At 54.1% G+C, this 19,621-nt stretch overlaps 2 protein-coding genes across 4 annotated transcripts in view; one reads left to right on the top strand and one right to left on the bottom strand.

Moving 5' to 3' along the window:
• Positions 1–1,407: 1,407 nt before the first annotated feature.
• On the top strand, positions 1,408–8,511 carry ARPC5L (actin related protein 2/3 complex subunit 5 like). 2 transcript variants are annotated; one of them, XM_059410831.1, is made up of 4 exons: positions 1,415–1,721; positions 5,838–5,909; positions 6,824–7,000; positions 7,965–8,511. In XM_059410831.1, the coding sequence occupies exons 1-4, from the start codon at positions 1,572–1,574 to the stop codon at positions 8,025–8,027; spliced, it is 462 nt and encodes a 153-aa protein (XP_059266814.1). In that variant the 5' UTR covers positions 1,415–1,571; the 3' UTR covers positions 8,028–8,511. The 2 variants fall into 2 exon arrangements, with proteins under 2 accessions (XP_059266815.1, XP_059266814.1); XM_059410832.1 differs by lacking the exons at positions 5,838–5,909; positions 6,824–7,000; positions 7,965–8,511 and adding exons at positions 3,000–3,154; positions 3,746–5,486 and having other exon boundaries at positions 1,408–1,700.
• A 1,012-nt stretch (positions 8,512–9,523) lies between these two features.
• The window catches only part of GOLGA1 (golgin A1), a 47,972-nt gene continuing 37,874 nt past the window's right edge, over positions 9,524–19,621 (bottom strand). For both annotated transcript variants that reach the window (XM_059410825.1, XM_059410826.1), the window contains 8 exons: positions 18,744–18,833; positions 17,646–17,748; positions 17,362–17,519; positions 16,732–16,875; positions 13,439–13,498; positions 12,717–12,887; positions 12,162–12,248; positions 9,524–11,695 (listed from right to left, as the gene is read on the bottom strand). In XM_059410825.1, the coding sequence (XP_059266808.1) occupies positions 11,615–11,695; positions 12,162–12,248; positions 12,717–12,887; positions 13,439–13,498; positions 16,732–16,875; positions 17,362–17,519; positions 17,646–17,748; positions 18,744–18,833 (894 nt within the window). In that variant the 3' untranslated portion in view covers positions 9,524–11,614. The remainder of the gene's footprint in view (positions 11,696–12,161; positions 12,249–12,716; positions 12,888–13,438; positions 13,499–16,731; positions 16,876–17,361; positions 17,520–17,645; positions 17,749–18,743; positions 18,834–19,621) is intronic.

Below are 19,621 nucleotides of genomic sequence, written 5' to 3'. Positions count from 1 at the left end.
CTGAGACTTTTACTCAGCGCCTACTTCCCAGCTAAGAGTCTGTATCTTTAGCCCCCAAGATTAGGTAGCATCATAATCTGGCAATATTTTTTTATCTGTAGACACAATTCAGTGGAAAGTATTGGGGACAATAAAAACGAGTCATATTTCAGTAACTATTGGCCTTTATTAAACGCCAAAGTACAATTAGGGGCACCTGGCTGGCTCTGTCAGTAGACCAAGTGACTCGATCCTGGGGCTGTAAATTCCAGCCCCACGCTGGAGGTAGAGATTACTTAAAAACAAAATCTTAAAAAAAAAAAAAAAAGTACAACTGTATGAAAAAAAGACCCAATTTAATCTAAGGTTAAGGCCTATTAACAATCCCTCGAGCTGGGGCGCCTGGGTGGCTCAGTGGGTTAAAGCCTCTGCCTTCAGCTCAGGTCATGATCCCGGGGTCCTGGGATCCAGCCCCGCATCAGGCTCTCTGCTCAGCGGGGAGCCTAATTCCTCCTCTCTCTCTCTCTGCCTGTCTCTCTGCCTACTTGTGATCTCCATCTGTCAAATAAACTCACTCTTAAAAAAAAAAAAAGAATCCCTCGAGCAACTCTCCAGGCACTCAATCCTGGCACAGAGTCGTCCTTCACTCTGCCCTTAGTCCCCTCGTTCTCATCTTTCCCCGTCTCATGCTCTGGGGATTTGGCTTCCCACCAGGATATGCCTCTCCAGCCAGGACTGACTTCTTAACCCCCAGGACCTTGCCCTTTCCGTTAGGTCGGTGATCACAGGGTCATCTTCCTCTCCCCAACCCCCGACCCGCCAGGTCCAGGTGACCACTACACTCGCGGGTCCAAAACCCAATATTTTGTGTTGTCAGCACTTTGGATACACTCTAAACGTCTTTAAAGTTTCCCAGTCCGTTAACAACAAAGTCACTGTGTACAAGGCAGAGAGGCAACTTCCTCCGAGGTCTGTGGTGGCGTTCAAGTTTCCTAAAATCCGAGAATTAGGGTCCCTCACCCCGTCACTCCTGGAGCTGTAAGAACTACTCAGGCTTCAGCTCGAAGATTATTTTCTCAAAGAAGTCTGCCCAGCACTCGACAAGCAGAGCCGGGAGCCTTCTCCTGGGGGCCCGTGCACCCTCCATCTGGGCAATGATGACCCACCGGGTCCGCGGCTGTGTCCGCGCAGGTCCCTTCCAGTACCGGGAGCTCCTCGGATTCAGGAGGGAAGCCGAGCGCAGTTATGATGTCCACGATGCTCGGTCTGCGCGGGGACAGAGTGCCCGCTCCTCAGACCGCAAGAATGAGGCTCCCCAAAGACGAGGGTCCGACTGCGCGCCGTCTGGTCGATTATCCCGCGGATTCTCCAGCGCTTCCAGCCACTCCCCCAGGCCCCGCCCCTCCCTCCCACCGGCCCTTCCGGTTCCGGCGTAGCCCGGAAGTGGGCGGGCGGCGGCGTCTGCGCGCGGAGGAGGTGGAGGAGGCGCCGGGCGGCCGCTTCCCGCCCCCGAGCCTGAGCCGGTACCGAGCTGGGTAGAGCCGAGGTCGGACCCGGAGCGGAGCCGGCTGAGCGGGCGCCGAGTCCCCGCCATGGCCCGGAACACGCTGTCCTCGCGCTTCCGTCGGGTGGACATCGACGAGTTTGACGAGAACAAATTCGTGGACGAGCAGGAGGAGGCGGCGGCGGCGGCGGGCGAGCCAGGCCCGGACCCTAGCGAGGTGGACGGCCTTCTGCGGCAATATCCTTACCCAGCGCGGCGGCCCGGGCGCCCCTCAGGCCGGTCTCCGTACTCCTCTCACCCCCGGGCCCCTGAGGTCCGTCTCCCAAGTCCCTTCCCATCCGGTCTCCCTCGGGCCAGGTTCCCTTACTGCGGGTATGCCCCCCTTTCCTCTCACCTGGTCTTCCCACTCCTCTTGTCCCGGGCTCCCCTTGTCCCGGGCTCCGGCCCACGGATCCTCCCTCAGCGCGGCACCTAGCCCGGGTTGGACCCGCCGGCTCACCAGCCCCAGAAGCACGCCCGACACCCTGGCAGCCCCGCAGGCTCCTCACTCTACCGCGAGGCCTGCCCTCTTTTCTCCCCCCCCCTGTCTCCTTATCCCCGCAGACTGTGCGTTTGGCTCCCCTTCACTCCATCCCCCCTTTCAGGAAATGGGGCCATTCTCGAGCTAGATGGGCGGGAGGGGCCGAGGTGAGCCCCGCTGAGTAATTCAGCGGCCTAGAAGGCTCCCGGGCACAGTCCTCTTGGGCCGGCTTGCAGCAGCACATGAAGGTCGGTGGGTGGATGGCTGAGGGGTAGAAAGGAACCAAGGGGGAGCGAAGGCTGGAGCCTTAGTCCAGCCGTGAGGTGAGAGATTGTGCCCCTCCCACCCCACAAGGAGTCTTACTGCCACTCTTTTTCACCTGTTCTCGGTTTCCTGTGAACACCCTGGGCAGTGGAGCTTGATGGTCTCAGCCACGTTCAAGAAGTCACTTTTGGCTCCCTCCCTGAAATAGCCTTCTTGTGCGGGAAGCCGGGAAGAACTAGTAGTTGAGAGCTAAGACAATCCAGACAGCACCAAGTGAAATGTAAAAGTAGAACCTCATGACTGGAAATGACTATTCTTGTGGCCGCATAAGGCAGGCATTTAGAAAACAGGATTAAAAATAGAGGTGGTTGTCACAGCCTGCTTGGTCCCTTAGCCGTTTGAGCACAGGAAACTAACTTATTCTCACAGGAAGGATTTTTCTCTATTCAAATGGTGTTACAGGAAGTGCCTGCCCCTCCCCCGCACTTGCCAGGGCAGGGTCGGATGCTGATGCTGTATATAAATCAGGTTCTGGGTGTTTAATCAGTTGACTCACCTTGGGAAGGCAGGCCCGAGGACTACCTTAGGGAGGAGTCCTGCGGGGTTCCTCCAGTGTGCCTTTGAAACAAAAACCAGATTTTGTTTGAACAGGAATGTGCTTCCAGATTTTGTTTGAACAGGAATGTGCTTTCAAAGGTGGGGATTCAACCCCTGTATTTCCTGCCCCATCAGGACCACCCTGCTTACCCCATTGATGAAATGGGGTCGCGAGAAGGACCCTCGCGAGGGAAGATTGATTCTGCAGCCTGGTGCAGGACATGGCTTATGGGCAAGCAGTACCAAAAAGGCTCCAGGGTTGGGTCTATGGCCAGGACCATCCCCAGATGGTGAGAACAGAGTCTGGTTATCTGCTGTCTTGGTCCTGGTGCTACAGATACTTGTTGAAGGTCATCTCTTGGTACACCCCCTGACTAATGACAGGTTCCTTGAGGCTAATTGGAGGCTGAGGTTTAGCACATTGAGTTGGTGGCCGTTTCTCCACTAGTGACAGTGTCAGAAACCTTGTTACCATAGACTGTCTACCTCGGGATTGGTGAAAGGGAGGTTAGCAAGGAGAACTGAAATCCTGGCACGTGTGGAGCCCAGGGAGGGAGTAGGAAGGAACTGGTATTTTCCGAGTCCCTACCATGTGCCAGGAATTGGACTTCTATTAGATCACCGAATTTAAACTACAGAGTAGGCTGCTAGGAGCTTAGAACAGAGGCCAGAGGATTAGGGATAGAGATTGATTAATTGGAGTGGGGGAGGGTAGGGAGGAGGAGGCCAGTCTTATGTCGTATAGGGAATTGAGTCATGGTAGGAAATCACCCCGATGAACTAGAACATGGGCCATGTATCCATGCAGATCTAACTCTGTTGTGGTATAGTTGCATGACCTCATACCCGGTCTGAACCTCAGCATCCTCTCCTGTGAACAGGAGGGGGACAAGGCTGCCCTTACAGGTTCCGTGGGAGCATCACAACAACCTTGCAGAGGCTTCACAGTGCTGGGCACGCAGCAAGTATCCTGGACTATAGTTTGGGTCTTTGGGTAGAACAACAGTAGGGGATTTGGTAGAGAATTTAGCTTTGGAGTTGGGCACACTTGGATTTGAACGCCAGCTGGACAGCTTACCTTTTTGACATTGGGGAAGTCATTTTCCTTCTCTGAGCCTCAGATTCATTGCCTTTCAAATGAGAATAATGATTCTTGTCCCGGAGTGTTGGTAGCAGTATTGAGATGACATGTGCAAGCACCTGGCACAGGAGCTGAGACCTTGTAGGGAGTTTAAATATCCATTCCTTTCCTTCCTCACTGAAGAACCTTCTGGTCTCAGGAACGGATGTGTCCAAAGAAGTGGTTTTGAATAATTTTGCACACTCTCTCCTCTCCCTGAAGAAATCTGGCACTGTTTGGAGACATTTTGATTGTCCCGACCTGGGGCACGCTGCTGGGATCTAGTGGGCAGAGGCCAGGGTTGCTGCTAAATACAGTGCAGTGAGCATACAGGGCAGACTTCACACCGGCCATGTGGTCTGAAATGTGAAAAGCGCTGTGGTTGAGAAACCCTGACCTAGAGATGAGGGGCAGCAGTCCCCAGTCTCCACAGGATGTTCTGTAAGCTGAACCTGGGGCCCAGCCTGACACGTGCTGTGCACTCCCTGCTCCCCGGTTCTCCCCAAGCTGCTAAAGGGCCTGTATCCATCAACACCTATGTCAAATGCTTGGTGGACTGGCACTACCGAGGTAACTAAAGCAGTGACTTTTTGCCCCCGTGGACTAGGGACCCCCCATCCATCCCTCAAAGATTCTGTTTGCCAGCCACGCTGGTTCGCGGGGAGAGCCGGCCTCCGTTTCCTACTAAGCCGCTGAGACTGTATTGCTCTGGGACGCCACATCCGAAAACAGTGCCAAGATAGAAGTTATCAGTGGCTGATACCAGACTGGCCCTTGCCTGGCCGAGGAGAGGGAGTTCCAAAGCCAGCAGCGACGGGGTGGGCTGCCTCTCCATCGGAGAAGGTGGATCGGGCCCGGCAGGGGGTGGGGAGCTCAGCGGGTGTGGCCCTTGGGTGGTGTGGGCCCAGCACAGTCAGGATGGAGCCCACACCAGGGAGGAAGGGACGGGGCTTTGCTCCGGAGGCTCTGTTCACACGTAGGTATCGCTGCACAACCAGGAGTAGAGACCTGATTGGGCAGAAGCCATTCCCTTGTTCTATTTTTGAAGCTTTTTGGCTGAAGCCAGTGTTTCAGATGAGGAAATGAAAGTTGGCTGATGTAATTCAGTTTAAAATAGGTGTCACCTTTGGGGACCTAACCCAGATTGTCATTTTCTTGTCAGTGCTTTGCATTCAGACCTCAGCAAAGAATGTGTCAGGATTGCAACTAAGGTTGAGGGAAGTGGGGCAGATTGACTCGTATTTTGGGGAAAAACTTTTAGATTAATAAATCTCCCTTCTAGTAGTAGTTGGGACGTCACAGACCCGGGCGGGTCTTGAAAGATAGCAATTTTAGGACATCTTAATTTCTTTAGCAGTGGCGTTGATAAAACTTTGGATTAAGCGTTAGGAGATCTCCATTTGTGCCTTCGTCCTTCCCTTTTGAGAACGGACAGGTGGGCGGGCCAGCCTCGCATCAGCGTGGTGAGGAGTCCCAGGGCAGACCCGGTGCCCAGGACCGAGCAGGTGCCAGTGGGCTCAGTCAGCCTCTATCGCGGGTCACCCGGAGAGGGCACTTGCTTTGCTCCTGCCTTCTAGGGTGGGAGGGAAGGAGTGTCCATATGCGTTTTGGGGGCGGCAGAAGGAGCAGCCTTGCACAGTAGAGGGGCCCTCTGCTCTTGGTGTGGCTCTGGGGAGCTACAGGCCGCTCTCTCACTGGGCTCTGGCCACACCTGACATCCGCAGTGGGGCGCAGGGGAGGGGGCATGTGGATGTTGTTTGAGTCCTCTCTCTCAAGCTGTTTTTGAAATGAGTTTGTGAACAAAGGTGTGGGCATGCTTGAGCCGGACCGTCCTTAACCGGTGGTGATGCACAGGGGACATGCTTCGGGCCTTCCATGCCGCCTTGCGGAACTCTCCCGTCAACACCAAGAATCAGGCCGTGAAGGTAAAGCGGGTGCGGCTGTGGCTTTGCCGGGTGCCACCGGGCCTGGGCCGTGACCGTGACGGTCTGTGTCACAGCTGAGTGAGGGCTCCGCGGGGCTCCACACAGGCGTCTGTTGTGCGTCCGCCTCAGCGAGGCTCTCCTGAGGGAGTGAGTTGGCACTGGGCAGCGCTTCCATGGCAGCCTCCTGGCACTCCTGCCATCAGGCCTGTCTGCGTTTAGAGTAAAAGCTCCCCAAAGAAACAGTCTCGCCTCCCCAGGGCTTCCTGGGGCGAGAAGTCGACCCAGCCCTTGCTGCTTAGCAAAACTATAAATTAGCTTGCCCCGTGGGACTTAGCAGTGGTTTGGCTTTCAAGGTTATCGAATAGGCTTTACTTGTGTAAGGATATTTAGTGCTCTTAGGATTTCCTGCCTTTTCAAACGTTGAGAAGATAGGATCCTGCTTTATCACATCACACCAGTTTAGAAGCTGTCAAAAGTTTGCTCCAGGGAAAGGGTCTCTCTGAAGCGGGGGTTTTGCTGTCTTGTGATAGCGTCTTGACGTAAGCCATGGCTGCACCTCTCAGGTGGGGGGAAACGGCCCGTCTCTCACTGGGGTGAACGCAGAGGGGAGCTGCAGCTCTTCTGGGACCTGTGAAGAAAACCGATCTCCACGGTTGGGATCTTGGGGAGCCTGAGCCTTGCAGGTGTCCTCAGGAGCAGGGACGCTTCTCTCCCGTAGACCACCTACTCTCCCCGAAAGACGTGGAATAACTTAGCGGCCGCTCACATCGTAACCGTCCCAGATAAACGAGAAAGGGGACAGTGTTTCTAAGAGTTCTGACCGCTCGGTTTGGCATTTCTGTGCCTGTCTGGGAGGGCGTGGGTGTGCCTGGGCTTGGGCTCCGGCCGTCACTCCCTTTCTCTCTGCTTCACAGGAGCGAGCCCAGGGCGTGGTGCTGAAAGTGCTCACGAACTTTAAGAGCAGTGAAATTGAGCAGGCCGTCCAGTCTCTGGACAGAAATGGCATTGACTTGCTAATGAAGTACATTTATAAAGGCTTTGAGAAGCCCACAGAAAACAGCAGCGCAGTGTTACTCCAGTGGCATGAAAAGGTACGTGAGCACACTGCCCGCACAGGTGGCCTGTGCCCGCCTGGCCCCTGCCCCAGGGTTTGACGTCAGGAGGCCAGAGGTTCCGGGACCAACACGGGACAGTGTGCTAGGCATTGGAGAGTAAGGGGCTACACCTTAAACAACCTAGGACATCTGGTCGCTTCTCCAGTGGCAGCACCTGGTAGGGGTTCCCTGGTTCTGGGAGTTCCAGTTGCTTTAGCTGCTGATTTGTGCCAGGCATGTCCTGGGGACAGGGGACATGGCAGGGGGAGACAGACAGGGAGTCCCAGGTGGGAGGGAGGCAGCTTCTTTGTGGTGGTGGGCGGCGGGGGGCAGGTCACAGGGATGGAATGCAGGCTGAGCCCTCCAGCGGACTCTCAGGGCTTCCTGCTCTGGCCTCGGCCTCACCAGGTCGGAGGGGGCAGTGGCAGAAACCTGGATGTTCACTGAATAGGGCTTTGAGCCACCGGAAGCACGAAGAGCTGTGCCTGTCCTCTGCTCAGGTCCTTACGAGAAGAAGGCATTTCAGCCAGCCAGCTTCCCCCTTGCGGAACTACGGGCAGCCTGCTCGTCATTATCGCAGGCCAGGCTACTACTGACACCAGGCCCTTCCCCAGAGGCTCTGTTGAGTTCGGGGGGGCTCAGCCGCTTGGGCAGCCTCGGTGCTGGGCTGCAGTGGCCTTTGGTGGTGCTGCTGGGCATGCTCTGCCTGCTTGGCCAGAAGGTGAACGGGGCTTGCGGAGGGGGTGGTGGCTGTGCGACTTAGGGACTGAGCAAGCCGGGTGCCTGTTGTGGAGGCCAGGCACTTTGGTCCCTTTAAGGCGACTTGGTGCTGAGCCCTGTTGGCATTTCTAAGGAGGGCTCGGGGAGGCAGCTGTGATGGGTGCCATGTCCCCCAACAAGCCGGGCTCCCCCTGGGTCAGCCACGTCTCATTTGATTCCTTTCCTTTTCCTGCCCCCACAGGCGTTAGCAGTAGGAGGACTAGGCTCCATTATAAGAGTTCTTACAGCAAGAAAGACTGTTTAAAAAAATAAAAGGACTCATGTTACCTTGAGAAGAATTTTGGATGCACAGGCTGACGAAGAAGGGATTGCCAGTGGACCATCTTCTTAGGAACTTCCAACTAAAGTATTTCAGGACATGCATCCGCTGAAGTGTATTTTATTTTCAAGGTGGAGGGAGAACTCGTCTGTTTCCTAAATCCTTTGCAGGATCTGATAGTCTATGCCTTTGTCCACGAGTAACATACAACTGACGTAACTGTCTACCAGAGCAGCTGGCCGGCGTTGGTCGGGTATACCTGTGTGCTCTGCCTGTTTCACGTGGGGGAGGGACCATCGAGGCAGGTACAGATCCAAGGGCTGTGGTCAAAGGGAGAGCTTGTGTTTTTGAAGTAGTAAAACTTCGAGGGTTTGTACAGATGCCCCGTCTTCCCAGAGAAGACGGGCTCTCTTGGATTCATTGTAAAGTGCCTGCTGCATCAATAAAGCTCTTGGCTTATTAGTATGTACTTTGCGGTGTGTTTCATGTATGTAAAGTGAGTACGGAATGGGATGGTAATGAATGAGAAATTGATGTGGGGTGGGCGTGCCCCGCAGAGCCGGTCCGGGGAGTGAGCGTGGCCTCCGGCCCTCTTGCCGCCGCAGTACCTCTGGCCTGGGCTCCGTGCTGCGGGCTGCTGTGGGGACAGAGTTTGGCGGACAACTATTTATTGGATTTACTCCTTTGATTTGTATGTAATTTTGAAGCTTATTTAATAAAGTACTAAACATTCAATTGATCTAGGCTTTTAAAGTCTTTAGTTTGTGTGACTACATGTGGAGTCTTTTGGGCGCGTGCCCCACAAGGGCCTGGTCACCATCTCCTGACGCTGGCTGGGGCTCTGTGGCAGGAACACCCTTACTGAGATGCTGACAAAATTTTTTTAAAAGGATTAAAAGCCAGAAACGTACCATCAGCCTATAGATACAAAAGGAACATTTGGTTCCCATAACCACTAACAGCCAGCTGCTCTGAAGAGCAGGATGTGTTTGTAACCTTCTAAGCACATGGAACCGCAGTCTGCGTTCCGTTAAGAGACCCCACTGATGTGGTTCTTGGAGAAAAGACATTGACCAAAGTGACACAATCCTTCCAATTCCTCTGCAGAACCTCCACTACCTCCATTCCTGGGAGGTAGGACTAGGCTGCTGCCTTCATTAAATCACATATATTTACCTAAATGCGGGGTGGGAGTGCTTTCTGAAAGACCAATGTTCTAGAGCCGTCTCCCCTCGCTCCCCTTTCTGTACTTCCAGCAACAGCCAGATGCAAGCGAGCACTTGGGAGCGTAGGGGAAAGGACACGGAGCTTCTACGCTCTCCGAGCTCGCTGCTCTCCCCACACCTGCTCACCAAACTGGAAGGTCTGTTCCATAGTCCAGGAAATTTGCCTCAGAGCATTAAAAAGGAGACACAAAGGACTAAAATTTCCTTAGTCAAATACTGATACACCAGACCCAAGCAAAACCCACTGAAGCTGCATCTCGATTAAAGAGCTTTAATCAAAAAGTGACACCACAAATGAATTTTCTACAGCAGTCTTAGATAGTACAAGTCCTATTTACAACATGGAGAGTGATCCAACTCCGATGCTCATATAAAGGGCTATACACACTGTATCACAGAACGTTTTATACAAGTAAAAGTGCATTGAATCACTTGGAATATTTACTCCACTCTTCCTCTTAAAGCTGAAGGAGATTGGACATGCAGGAGGAAAGCCTACTCAGAATGAAGCCTCCCTTAGCCAGTCCAGGCCGAGTGAAAGCTGCGGGGGGCCTGTGGGCAGGGAGGCCACAGTGGAGTCAACAGGGGACCCCCTGCGCTGTCGCTGTCTCGGAGCCGCTGGGAAGCCCTGAGCCACCCAACGTGGGGAGACTCCTGGAACAGCTGGAGAAGCCACCTCTTACCACAATTACAGAACAGAAGCAATTCCTATCTTGTGTCCCCACCAGAGAAAGGAAAACTAATATTCTAAACCCAGGAGAGCCATGTGCAGGGAGGAGCCACGGGAGGAGGTAGGTGACTGGAGACCAGGAGGGCGGCAGCCAGCCGAGCAGAGAGGACGGTGACGCTGCCCTTGCTGGGTACTTCCGGGTCTGCGGACCTGTAGTACATTTACTCGGCAAATCCCTGTTTTCCCGTGAGATTATATTTTACGTATTTTAACCCTATGCATTTTTGAGAAACGTAACTTTACATCATTGGCTAACTGAAAATAAATTTAGGAGCTTCACTGGTTCATTTAACCAGTGAAACTTGGGTCAAACGTAATCAATTAGCAGTCTCTTGGGAGTCCGTACTGTGTATTCTCCAGTGCAAGCACGTTCCCCTTTCCTTAGTAAGAGAACAAGTTTTCAGGGTCCCTGCCAGAGCCACTGGCCTGCTGTCACGCACTATGGCCAGTGGGGGGCTGTCTGGAGGCCGGAATGTAGTGTTGGCTTAAATATGCAGGGATAGGGGCAGGGGTTGGGGGTAGAGGGGGTGGCTCCACATACAAGGCGATGTTTTGGTCGAGGATGGAGGGGACCACGACGGCTTCCCCTGAATGGAGCAGACAGTCCTTAACCACAGCAAACGGGATTAGCATTTGCTCAGTCTTACAACACGGAGTTAAAAGCAAAGCAAACGAAATACCACCACTGCTTCAGAGGGAAGCAGAGACCACAGAATGCTAGTGAAATTAAAAAAGGGAGAGGCGTCCCAATCCTAGAAATAGTTTCCTCTTGATGCTCTGATTTGCCTTCAAGAACACCAGTTAAATGGATTTTATGATACAGAGACATGTTTATAATAGCGAAGAACTTTAGCTATAAAAAATAGTTTAAAATGGTTTACCAGCAACCTATCCAAGACAAGTACATTCATTAAAAAGGCAATTGAGTGTATTTGGTACTAAGGATCTTTTTTATAGATTTGCTAGTTCTCCTCAGTAAGGTGAGATACTGTCAGAGTTGCATATGCAGGAGTCCACCCTGGCCCCAGAGTACCTTAGAGATGTGCACGCCTAAAGCTCTGGGTGGTTTGGGAAACAAGGTGAAATAATGTTTTCTTGAGAGGAAGGGTTAAAAAGCCTCTTCTAGCTCATCCAACCCCAAACATGCTAACCGGGAAAGCCCAGTCCAGCGAGCTGCTGTGTGTGGCAGAAGCAGGCGGGGCAGGCCCGCGACCGCCACTCCGCCGGGCCGCCTTCACGCCCGGAGCCATCTCCGCGGGCTGGACCGGGCCTCCTCCCTGCCCGAGGCGGCCGCTGCAGCTTCAAGCGTGAACGCGGACACTCTGGCGGGCCCCGGTGCAGACGGGCGGCGGCCAGAGCTGGGATGCGAGCAGCGCTGGGGAGATGTGGGGTGCGCCAGGACCCTCCGGCTCACGAGCGCACGGACACTGGGTCCGCCAGCTCCGAGGCTCGGGTCCGTCTGCCGGGAAGGCGGCCTTAAGTCTTGTAAACAATGTTTTGACGCTTGTACAAAATACTGCAGTTACAGTGATTAAAAACCCACCCGGACTGGTGTGTCAGTGTTCTTTTCACAGAAAAAGTGTCACCGTGTGGCGCTCGCCTGTCGGTACCTCCATCTAGGACCAGGGTATCCGAGGGTTGGAGATGGAGGGCCGGATGCTGCCCTTGGGGGCTGGCTTGGACCCAAACCACGACATCTGTGTTTGAAACAGAAGGGGCTCGAGGTGAGCACCGGGGTGAGGGGCAGAGGAAGCCCGAAGGCCGCCCTGTGGCACCCCCACGCCCCGCGGGAGCTCGCGGTGAAGACGCTGCTTGCACTGACTGGTCTGCGGGGCCCCAAGCCTGTTCTGAGGACGCCAGGGGAGCCGGAGAACATGGACTTGACCAGAACCAGGTAATTCTGCCTTGAAATGTATTTTTGTTCTATCCCTTCGGCATGTACCTTCTGAATATTGTATTTTTTTTTTTAAAGTCTGGATGCCAGGCCAGACCTGGGGCTGTGGACGTCAGACGTGTCAGTGACAGTGTCCGGGACAGCCCCAGGCCCGTTGGCGGGGCACGGTGGGGCCGTGCGTGCAGGAATCAAGCGCATGTCGGGGGAGCTCGCGGCCGCCCCCAGCACCGGGCTGTAACTCAGTTTTCTACGAGCCCGCGGAGACCTACCTTATACTCCAGGGTTTCTTTGAGCATGTTCTCTTCCTCTTGTGAGAAGTTCAGCAACACTGACACAGCTTTTATAAGGTGAAAAGCCTGGAACAAAGAAAGTTTTGCTGCCGTGGGCCCTGGTAGGGGCAGAGTGAGGCGGTCGGGGGCCCAAAATGGCAGCGCTTCCCAGGTCCACTCCCGCCAGCTTCGCTTAGGGCCACGTTGGGCTTTCCCCGGTCTGACCACAATGACCCGTTCTTCCCTCCATCTTTACCTCCAGGAGCCGGCGCCATCCCCAGGACATCCCTGCAGCCGCGGCCCTGCTCTTCAGCAGGTGCAGGAATGTGGGGCCGCTTCAGCTCCCGGGACTCAGCACCCAACCCTCCTCAGCCCCCCGGTGCGCGCGGCAGTCAGCGGGTCACGGCCAGCCAGGGAAAGCACGAGGCATCCACACTGGCGGCCAAATCGGAATGTGGGAGAGGAAGAAAGAAACGGACTTGGGGGAGGCCACGCGAGGCTCAGACCAATGAGCCGGGTACTCCGTTACCCCACAGGCGACTCAGAAGCCTCTACCTCAGATTCCCGACAGGACATGAATTTCAGAACCACGTGCTTCAGGTATTCAAAGTTGATCTCGCGGGCATCGGTCAGGTCTGCGCTGTTCGTGACAGAAGGAGCCATGTTCGGCATCTCAGGGCCAGGCTTGTCCCGGACTTCAAAGAGCTCGTTGTCGGGTCTGATTTTCTGAAAACCCAAAGGAAAGATGCTACAGTGAACCCCCGAGTCAGGTGTGAAACCCCCCCGGGAGATCCCCAGGGCCCACATGGTGACCACGGGCTGTTCCTTTACCAGGTCCAGCGCAGGGCAGCATGACAGGGCCCCCCATAGGCAGGGAGTGCCTTCTGGGCCCGAGGAAGGCTCGGCCCCTCCAGCTGGGGTGGCCGCTGATGAAGGAGAGGTCATCAGGGGACGTTCAGACATTTCCTTTACCCGGGTCAGGACACCTCTGGGGCAGGGAGCACCCCACAAGGGGCAGAGGCGCTGCTCCTCTAAGTCTGGGCCTGGCACCGTCCGGTCCACACGCGGCGCACGATCACGTCACCGACTTCTCAAGAGCACCAACAGGCTCGGGCAAGGCCGCCGAGTGCCCACAGTCCCACAGCTACTTGGCAGAAGCCTGTTCAAGCTAGCAGGGCCATTGTCCCACCAGCCAACGTCTGGCTTTCCAGAAGCCTCTTGACATCAGTGGGGATGGGTGGGCTTCAACAGGCACGAGGTAGAAGAGAGGCACTTACCAGTTCCTTCTGGAGAGTCTTTCTGAGTTCCAGCATCCTCTGCTGCATCTGCTTTATGGTCTGAGACAAAGCCCCACCCCCACAAGACACCACTTGTTAAATGCACATGTCGCCATTCTTAAAGTGCCAAGGACAACAGAACAGCCAGCTGCTGCCTGGGGGCCTCATGTATCTGTTCTAAGACCCTGCCCTGTCTCCCAGGAGGCTTGCGTTGTCACACCTACAGGCCTGGGGCTCCTCCCCGGCTGTTCTGCATGCACATGCTCACCGTGCCCCACAAAGGCCACTGTCATACCCCCTCTGTGGAGCACTCAGGCTGCCCTAGCCTCCTCACAGGGCCTCAGCCCACCGGATGGTTTCTGGGGCCTGCCTTTGGAGGGAGTGCAGTTGGAAACCCCTCTGGACAGAACATTTTATTCTTTTTCTTTTTTAATAAGATTATTTATTAATTTATTTGACAGAGATCACAAGTAGGCAGAGAGGCAGGCAGAGAGAGGGGAGAAGCAGGCTTCCCACTGAGCAGAGAGCCCCATGCAGGGCTCGATCCCAGGACTCTGGGAACATGACCTGAGCTGAAGGCAGAGGCCTAACCCATTGGGCTACCCAGGCGCCCCAGAACATTTTGTTCTTCAGAATTATAATTCTGTGCCATGATCCTGTATCACTGCTCTCCTGAAATACCATAATTTTTATGCTTACTTTTAACAGTGTAACAGATCATAGTTTTTTTGTCCTTATCTGTTCTTTAAATTTTCTTTTTAGTGAATTTAGTTAGTGTCGAGCCTTAAGTGTAATTTGTTACACACTCCACTGATCACTAGGCTAACCTCTGTTTTCCCAACGAAAGCACTTACTGTATGATCAGCAATACAAGAAAAAAATGTTAACCCAAGTCTCACAACTGTAACATCAACATTAGTTTTTCCTGTGGATTTCTAGTCTATGTCGCCAATCTTGGGGTGAGTAGCTAGAATTTCGTTTCTGTTTTTTAAAAAATTTACTTATTTTTGATAGAGAGAGGGAAGAGAGAATCAGTGAGTTGGGGGGAGGGGCAGAGGGAGCAGCAAACACCCTGGGATCATGACATGGGCCCCAGGCAGATGCTTAACTGACTGAGCCACTCAGGCACCCCAGTAGCTAGAATTTTGAATAGTGCTTTTCATTTATCAGTTTTCACACCTTTCCACAGTTTTCCTTTTTTTTTTTTGGCAAGTTCTATGCCCAATGTAGGGCCTGAACTCATGACCCTGAGATCAACAGTCACATGGTCCACCAACAAAACCTGCCAGGTGTCCCTTCAATTTTAACTTTAAATGTGATAGTAACTCTAGGGGATGCCCTAGGCTGAGCCTCCACTTTATTTTTTGTTTGTTTTTTTTTTAAGATTTTATTTATTTATGAGCCCAATGTGGGACTTGATTGCATGACCTGAGCCGAAGGCAGTCACTTAACCAACTGAGCCACCGAGGTGCCCTGAGCCTCCAATTTTAAAGCGATGGTCAGCTCTGCTTTCTCCAGAGGTATGTCCACAGTCTCTGCACAGAGTGAGACGGCTCTGTGAGAGGCTCAGCTTCTGTCAAGCACATTAAATGGCCTCTAAACACCCTATTTTATAAATGGTAATATGCTGTTTCAGTCTGTATTCTCTTGGCTAACCAAGAGCCTGGGCACTCGTTTGAAAGTACATTTGCTATTTTATATTACCTGATTTTTTAGGCTTTTGGCTCATGGACTAATTCAACTAACAAATACCGACTGAGTCCCTACTATTAGTGGCAGACAGCTACCTGGAGGCTGGGAAAAACAATAAGGAAAATGAGAAAAATGTCTGCTCTCAGGACGGATAAGTGCCAATAACCAGTATTTAGTACATCAGAAGGTATTAAGAAGCATGGAGAGAAAGAGCGAGGTAAGGGGACAGGTGGTGGTGAGGGCTGCCAAGGGCAGCGGGGAAGATGCCTTGACAAAATAACACCATGAAGGAAGTAAGGGAATTGCAGGAAAAATCTTCCAGATAGAAGGCTCAGAAAGTGCAAAGGCCCTGAGGCAGAAGGGTGCTTAATATTCACAGAAAGACAAGGCCAGTATGGCTAAGAGGGAGTGTTGGGGACGGCAGAGGGGGTGCAGTAAAAGGAGTACTAAGGGGTCAAACCGCACAGGGCTTTGTGGGCCACTGCAAAGACAAGGCTTTCATAGGAAGTCATCAGAGGGATGGATTTGTGGGGTGACAGGGAAACCAGTTAGAAGCCCAACACCAGCCTGGAGGGGAGCGACCATGGTAACCTGACCTTGGGTGGCAGCAGTGGAGGGTATGGGGAGCAGCTCAGTTTGGGTGTAGTTTGAAAGAAGAGCCCAAGGACTGGCTAAGAGTGTGGCTGTTGCTCGTGGAGGAGACACAAGGGTTGAGAACGACACCACGAGTTTTACTTTTCATCCTTACTGAGCTAAAGGGTGGCAGCACGGTGAGTCTGAAGTTTGGCTTTGGGTGATTGAATTTTCAGATGTTTTTAGACACTGCTGCACAGGTACAGCAACGATCTAGGGTCCCTGGGAGCACCTGGGCTTGCGGGAAGGGTGCGAAGCCTGCAGCGCGCAGCAAGGGACTGACTGCCAGGAGAGAGGGGGTCGGAGCGCTGGGCCCGGGGGCACATCATGCTGTTGGTTTGCTTTTCTGTATTCGATATTTCATACTAAGATTAAACGTGTGCGTGCAAGAGAGAGGGAGAGGGAATGAGCACTTTCTCCCCACCATCACACACTGAGGCTGAGCAATGAGCAGTGAGCACACGTGACTTCCCGGAGTCCTTGGCAAGCAGGATGGAACAAGACCCCGCGCTCGCAGGGCGGAGAGTCATGACATTTATTAAACCTCCGCCAACAGCAGAAACGCACAGGACAGCCTACGGCCACTTTCCTTTTGTCCCCAACACCCCTCCCCCCCGGTAAAACCACTTGAAGTCAGGCCTCACTGGGTCATTCCACAGCCGTGGAAAGGAAGTGGGAGGGAAGGGATCTGGTCCAGTAGGACCCACTGGTGACAGGAGAGGTGGCTGCGAACATCTGAAGTCACTACTGCTCGAGCTCTGACCCTGTACATGACCTCTAGTCGGGGAGGTGTGAAAGGAAGGCAGCGCAGGAGGAAACCCAGGCAGGCCTTCTGCTGAAGAGGGGAGATCTCCCCCGAGACGCGCCCGGGGCATCCGCAAACTCTCTAGAAAGGGACTGGCCAGTTTTCCGCACAAATACAAGGACAGTGCTGGGAGATGAACAGCTGAGCCAGAGAGCGCCCTCACCTTATTTTTCTCCAGAAGTTGCTGCTCCAAGTCCTGTTTTTCCTTCTGTAGCTGCCCTAGGTCCATGACCTCCACCTCGCCGTTTGGGATTCCCTCTGCTGCTGGAAGCTGGTACACGGGGCCCCCCGTGGCCCTTGAGGTTACCTAGACAGCAAGTTGAGAGCCAGGACAAGGTAATGGTCAAGTTAAGCTGAAGGTCCATGGGAAAGTTCCAGAGGTGTGGACTGATGAGCTCGAACAGGCAGCTGGCCAGGAACCACACCTGAACCTTGGCGATCCGGTCCAGTGCCTCCCAGAGGGACAATCAGCTTTCGCCGCACGAGCGTGCTCTAACACCTGAGCCCTGACACGTGCTGCCTCATCTGATGGGCTCCTCGACACCCGAGAGCTCTCAGTCAGTTAAGCACCTCCGCTTTAAAGACAGGAAGCTAGAGCACAGGGCAGTGACCTGCCCCACAGCCCGGAACTAGTGAGCACCAGCTGTGCCTTCCTGGAATTCCAACCCCTGCAAACCCCCCAACCCGACATCTTCCCGCTTCTTTGTGGCCAACTGCAGCGGTCAGCCACGTGTCCTGCCGCAGCGCACACTGTGGCCACCACGCCCGGCCCGCGGCTCCGGTGGGGACTTACGTGTGGCTCGGGCCCCGACAGTGCCAAGCCCTGGTCCGGGCTGGGCAGCCTCAGCACGTCGTCTGCTGCAGCAGCCTCAGCCTCCTCCGCCCTCAGGCTCTGCAGGGCCTCCAGTTCACTCTGCAGCTGGTGCATCTGCGACAGGGCAGAGTCGTGACCTAGGCCGGGGGTTGGGGGGGCACCGTCAGCCAGGTGACTCCACGCCGCTTCCTGCCTAGGCCACTTCCGGGCAGGGGCACCGGGTGGGAGCAGGTCAGAAGGCTCGACAGGGGAAAACTCCTCACCTTTCTTCAGCTGGAAAATCTCCTGCTCTTTCTGGAGAATCACCTCGGTTTTTTCCTGCAGAGTCTGCTCCTTCTCCTCTACGACAGCTGTGAGGTCAGCAGCCTTGGACAGAAAGACCAACATGACGTGGTTGGCAGCAGTCCCCGTTTCCCCCAGAAGGAATCTCTACTTTTCCCCTACCCATGGAAGGGGCCCCGTGAGTCCACAGCAGTCCCTGCAGTCCACAGCCTGGAACACCTGCCAGCTCAGTTCTGCTGGTCTGGGCACACTCCGGGCCGCTGCCCACCTGGCCTACGCTGGGCTTCCCGGACATGTGGCTGTTCTGCCTGGCCTTCTGGGTCCTGCCTGCCTGCCACATGCCCGGCATTTGATACACGTGACCCTGTCACACAGGTTTGTTAAACCCTCTGAAAGGTGTAATTATCCTAAAGCCTTTCCAGAGGCAAGTAAGACTCACATTTGTTAAGGACTTACTGAAGGCTTAGGGCCCATTAACTACCAGGTCTGGGACCTGACACTGAGTCTGTCTGAAAGGGAAGGCGTTTCCCAGCCTTCCCCCTGACAGCTCAGCTGTATTATACGGTCTTGGGGGCCTGCGGCCAGTGATGGCCCCCTCACAGAATTAAGAGTCCAATAACGGGGAACCTGGGTGTCTCAGTCCATTAAGCAGGTGCCTTCAGTTTGCGTCATAATCCCAGGGTCCTGGGATCGAGCCCCGCATTGGGCTCCCTGCTCAGCAGGGAGTCTGCTTCTCCCTCTCCCTCGGCCTCTGCCTGCTGCTCTGCCTACTTGTACTCTCTGTCAAATAAATAAAATCTTAAAAAAAATTAGAGCACAATAGGTACCCAGATATGACTTTTCGCCAGGTAAGCTTAAGAACAATAAATGACCATCAAAAATCAAAAAAGGCCTATCCTGTGGGGTGAAGCTTTCTTTATGACACCTTTCTCCTACCTTTCTAGAGACCTCAGGGGAATCACTCAGTGGATGGCATTCCTGAGACCTAGGTCCAGCCCCTAGGGAGGCTGGTCCTACTGAGGCTGGCACACCCCACCCCAGGCTCACCCTCCCGTGTCCCCCGCGTCTGGAGGGACTACCTGCTGCTGGAGCTCCTCCCTCTGCTTCCGCACCTCGTCCAGGGCTTGAGCCATGGCCACACTCACAATTTCTCTTTGGCTCCATTCTTCCTGCGATACAGAAAACAGATAGGAGATTGCATCTCAAAACTCATTTCACAGTTTTTAGCTGCGCGCTACCTGAAGCCCATCAAGAATATGGTCTCACAGGGCCAGATTAACGTTCGTCCTGCTCCTCCAGGCGCCCGGGCTGCCCTCTCCCCGCAATGCCTGCTGTAGCCCTCCAGGAACTGTTCTGCTGGGCAACCCACCAGCCTCTTGGCAGATGGGCACACTGCAGGGGCTTGGTTATCCCCTAGGTCAACCATCAGTGCCTGGGCCGAGGTTAGGGGACTGAGAACCTGAAGAGAAGAACTGGTCTAATGAAATCAACACAGGACAAGAAGAAAGACTCCTAAGCCCAACTGAACAGACTAGAGCAACCCAATAACGGGAAAAATAAGAAGCAATTACTGAACTGTAATAGGACAAAATGCCACAAACTCATCAAAATTATCTATTTTATAGAACAGAAAAAGGCTCTGCGAGGTTCATGTGCCTGCGGTCCCACAGCTAGCGGGACAGCAGGGTTGCAAGCCAGCACCTGCCTGAGCTCAGTCTCCGCCGCCCAGAATATCTCCTACGTGGACCCGGGCTGCCTCAGCCTTCCCCGGAGCACAGGAACGATCTCCGGACAAACAGAGCAGTTCTCTTTCCTGCGACAGAAGCCGGGCTCACTGCTCAGTCCCCAGACTTCTCAGGTGCCTTTGTTCTGGTCAGAGAAGTTTGTTTTTCAGGTCAACCCAGGATCACCGCATTTCTGGGGGGAAGAGCCTCATCGCTGTTCCTCCCCGTTTCCA

Source organism: Mustela nigripes, chromosome 9, assembly GCF_022355385.1.
Source record: "Mustela nigripes isolate SB6536 chromosome 9, MUSNIG.SB6536, whole genome shotgun sequence".
Classification (NCBI taxonomy): domain Eukaryota; kingdom Metazoa; phylum Chordata; class Mammalia; order Carnivora; family Mustelidae; genus Mustela; species Mustela nigripes.
This window is presented reverse-complemented; position numbering and strand designations above follow the sequence as displayed.